The following is a 2502-nucleotide window of genomic DNA, read 5'->3' as shown; positions in this document are numbered from 1 at the left end:
ACCCTTGGACTCAGCACCGCCTTCTTGACCTGCAATCTTCTTCCCAACCTCTCCGCCCCCACCCCCTCTCCGGCCTATCACCCTCACCTTAACCTCCTTCCATCTATCGCATTCCCAACGCCCCTCCCCCAAGTCCCTCCTCCCTCCCCTTTATCTTAGCCTGCTTGGCACACCCTCCTCATTCCTGAAGAAGGGCTTACGCCCGAAACGTCGATTCTCCTGCTCCTTGGATGCTGCCTGACCTGCTGCGCTTTTCCAGCAACACATTTTTCAGCTCTGATCTCCAGCATCTGCAGTCCTCACTTTTTCCCAGGACAGACCAGTACTGCCCAGCTCAGCCCACCACAGACCAGTACAGCCCAGCACAGCCCTGCTCAGCATAGTCCAGCTTAGCCCAGGACAGACCAGTACAGCCCAGCTCAGCTCAGCACAGATCAGTGCAGCCCAGCACAGCCCTGTACAGACCAGTGCAGCCCAGCACAGCCTAGCTTAGCACAGGATGGTACAACACAGCTGAGACCAGGCAAAAGTGAGGGCTGCAGATGCTGGAGATCAGAGTCAAGATTAGGGTGGTGCTGGAAAAGCACAGCAGTTCAGGCAGCATCCAAGGAGCAGGAAAATCGACGTTTCAGGCAAAAGTCCTTCATCAGGAAGATTCTGATGAAGGGAATTCCTGATGAAGGGCTTTTGCCCGAAACATCTACTCTTTTCCAGCACCACTCTAATCTTGACAGACGAGACCAGCACAGCCCAAACCAGACAGCTCAGCACAGCCTGGCACAGTCCAGCACATCCAGCTTAGCACAGCACAGCCCAGCTCAGCCCAGACCAGTACAGCTTAGTCCAGTACAGCTCAGCCCAGACCAGCACAGCCAATCCCAGCTCATTCCAGACCAGCACGGCTCAGACCAGTACAGCTCAGTCCAGTCCAGTACAGCTCAGACCAGCCCAGCCCAGCCCAGCCAAGCCAAGCCCAGATCAGCACGGCTCAGACCAGTACAGTTCAGACCAGTATAGCCTAGTCCAGTACAGCTCAGACCAGCACGGTTCAGACCAGTACAGTTCAGACCAGTATAGCTTAGTCCAGTACAGCTCAGAACAGACCAGCACAGCTCAGACCAGTATAGCTTAGTCCAGTACAGCTCAGCTCAGGATAGACCAGCACGGCTCAGACCAGTATAACTTAGTCCAGTACAGCTCAGAACAGACCAGCACAGCTCAGACCAGTATAGCTTCGTCCAGTACAGCTCAGCTCAGAACAGACCAGCACAGCTCAGACCAGCACAGTTCAGACCAGTACAGCTCAGCCCAGCTCAGAACAGACCAGCACAGCCCAGACCAGTATAGCTTAGTCCAGTACAATTCAGCTCAGAACAGACCAGCATGGCTTAGACCAGTACAGTTCAAACCAGTATAGCCTAGTCCAGTACAGCTCAGCCCAGCACAGAACAGACCAGCACAGCTCAGACCAGTACAGTTCAGACCAGTATAACTTAGTCCAGTACAGCTCAGCCCAGCTCAGAACAGACCAGCACAGCTCAGACCAGTATAGCTTCGTCCAGTACAGCTCAGCTCAGAACAGACCAGCACGGCTCAGACCAGCACAGTTCAGACCAGTACAGCTCAGCCCAGCACAGAACAGACCAGCACAGCCCAGACCAGTATAGCTTAGTCCAGTACAGCTCAGCTCAGAACAGACCAGCATGGCTTAGACCAGTACAGTTCAAACCAGTATAGCCTAGTCCAGTACAGCTCAGCCCAGCACAGAACAGACCAGCACAGCTCAGACCAGTACAGTTCAGACCAGTATAGCCTAGTCCAGTATACAGCTCAGCCCAGCTCAGAACAGACCAGCACAGCTCAGACCAGTACAGTTCAGACCAGTATAGCTTAGTCCAGTACAGCTCAGCCCGGCTCAGAACAGCCCAGCTCTGACCTCCTGTGACGCTGTGCACCCCCCAGCCACCCCTGTGTGAGAGCTGAAAGGGGGTTTGAAGGGGGGGTGGGGAGCCAGGCTGATGTGTGAGTGCCCCCGGGGGGCACTTGGCCCCGTGGAGGGAGGGAGGGGGCAGCTCCTCCTGCCCGTGGGTTTGAGTTGCCCCATGATCAATCCCTGACATTACCCCAGATGCTGCAGAGAGCAGACACGGTTAACATCTTCCCCCTCCCCAGCTGCTGGAGCTCTGCTGGGACGCCGCTTGCAGATCCCAGCAGGGAGAAGGCGCTTTGTCAGGGACTCCCAGCAGAGCCTGGCTCAGGGGAAACCTGCGCTGTTTATCCCAGCCCCGTGTCTGGGGAGGGAGGGCGGACCGACCGTCTGCCAAGCAGCGCCGCTCCGATCCCTCCTTTTTTGGGTTGGAAACACTTGCTCCAGACTCTGCTGCAGCTCCGCGAGCTGCCCAAGGACGGGGAGAGCGGGGAACCGGCCACCAGCAGCATGACCGGGAGGTGAGGGCACTGGTACCCAGTCCTCGGGCAAGGCGTGTGGGCATCGGGGAGGGA

General features: G+C 56.8%; 1 protein-coding gene across 1 annotated transcript in view; it reads left to right on the top strand.

Moving 5' to 3' along the window:
- Window positions 1-2159: 2159 nt before the first annotated feature.
- Window positions 2160-2502, top strand: part of LOC122555716 (LIM and senescent cell antigen-like-containing domain protein 2) — a 91484-nt gene continuing 91141 nt past the window's right edge. Inside the window, exon 1 of the mRNA XM_043701764.1 lies at window positions 2160-2448. Coding sequence (XP_043557699.1) covers window positions 2438-2448 — 11 coding nt within the window. The 5' untranslated portion in view covers window positions 2160-2437. The remainder of the gene's footprint in view (window positions 2449-2502) is intronic.

Source organism: Chiloscyllium plagiosum, chromosome 13, assembly GCF_004010195.1.
Source record: "Chiloscyllium plagiosum isolate BGI_BamShark_2017 chromosome 13, ASM401019v2, whole genome shotgun sequence".
NCBI lineage: Eukaryota > Metazoa > Chordata > Chondrichthyes > Orectolobiformes > Hemiscylliidae > Chiloscyllium > Chiloscyllium plagiosum.
Note: the sequence above shows the minus strand (reverse complement) of the source record. Positions and strands in the feature narration are given on the sequence as shown.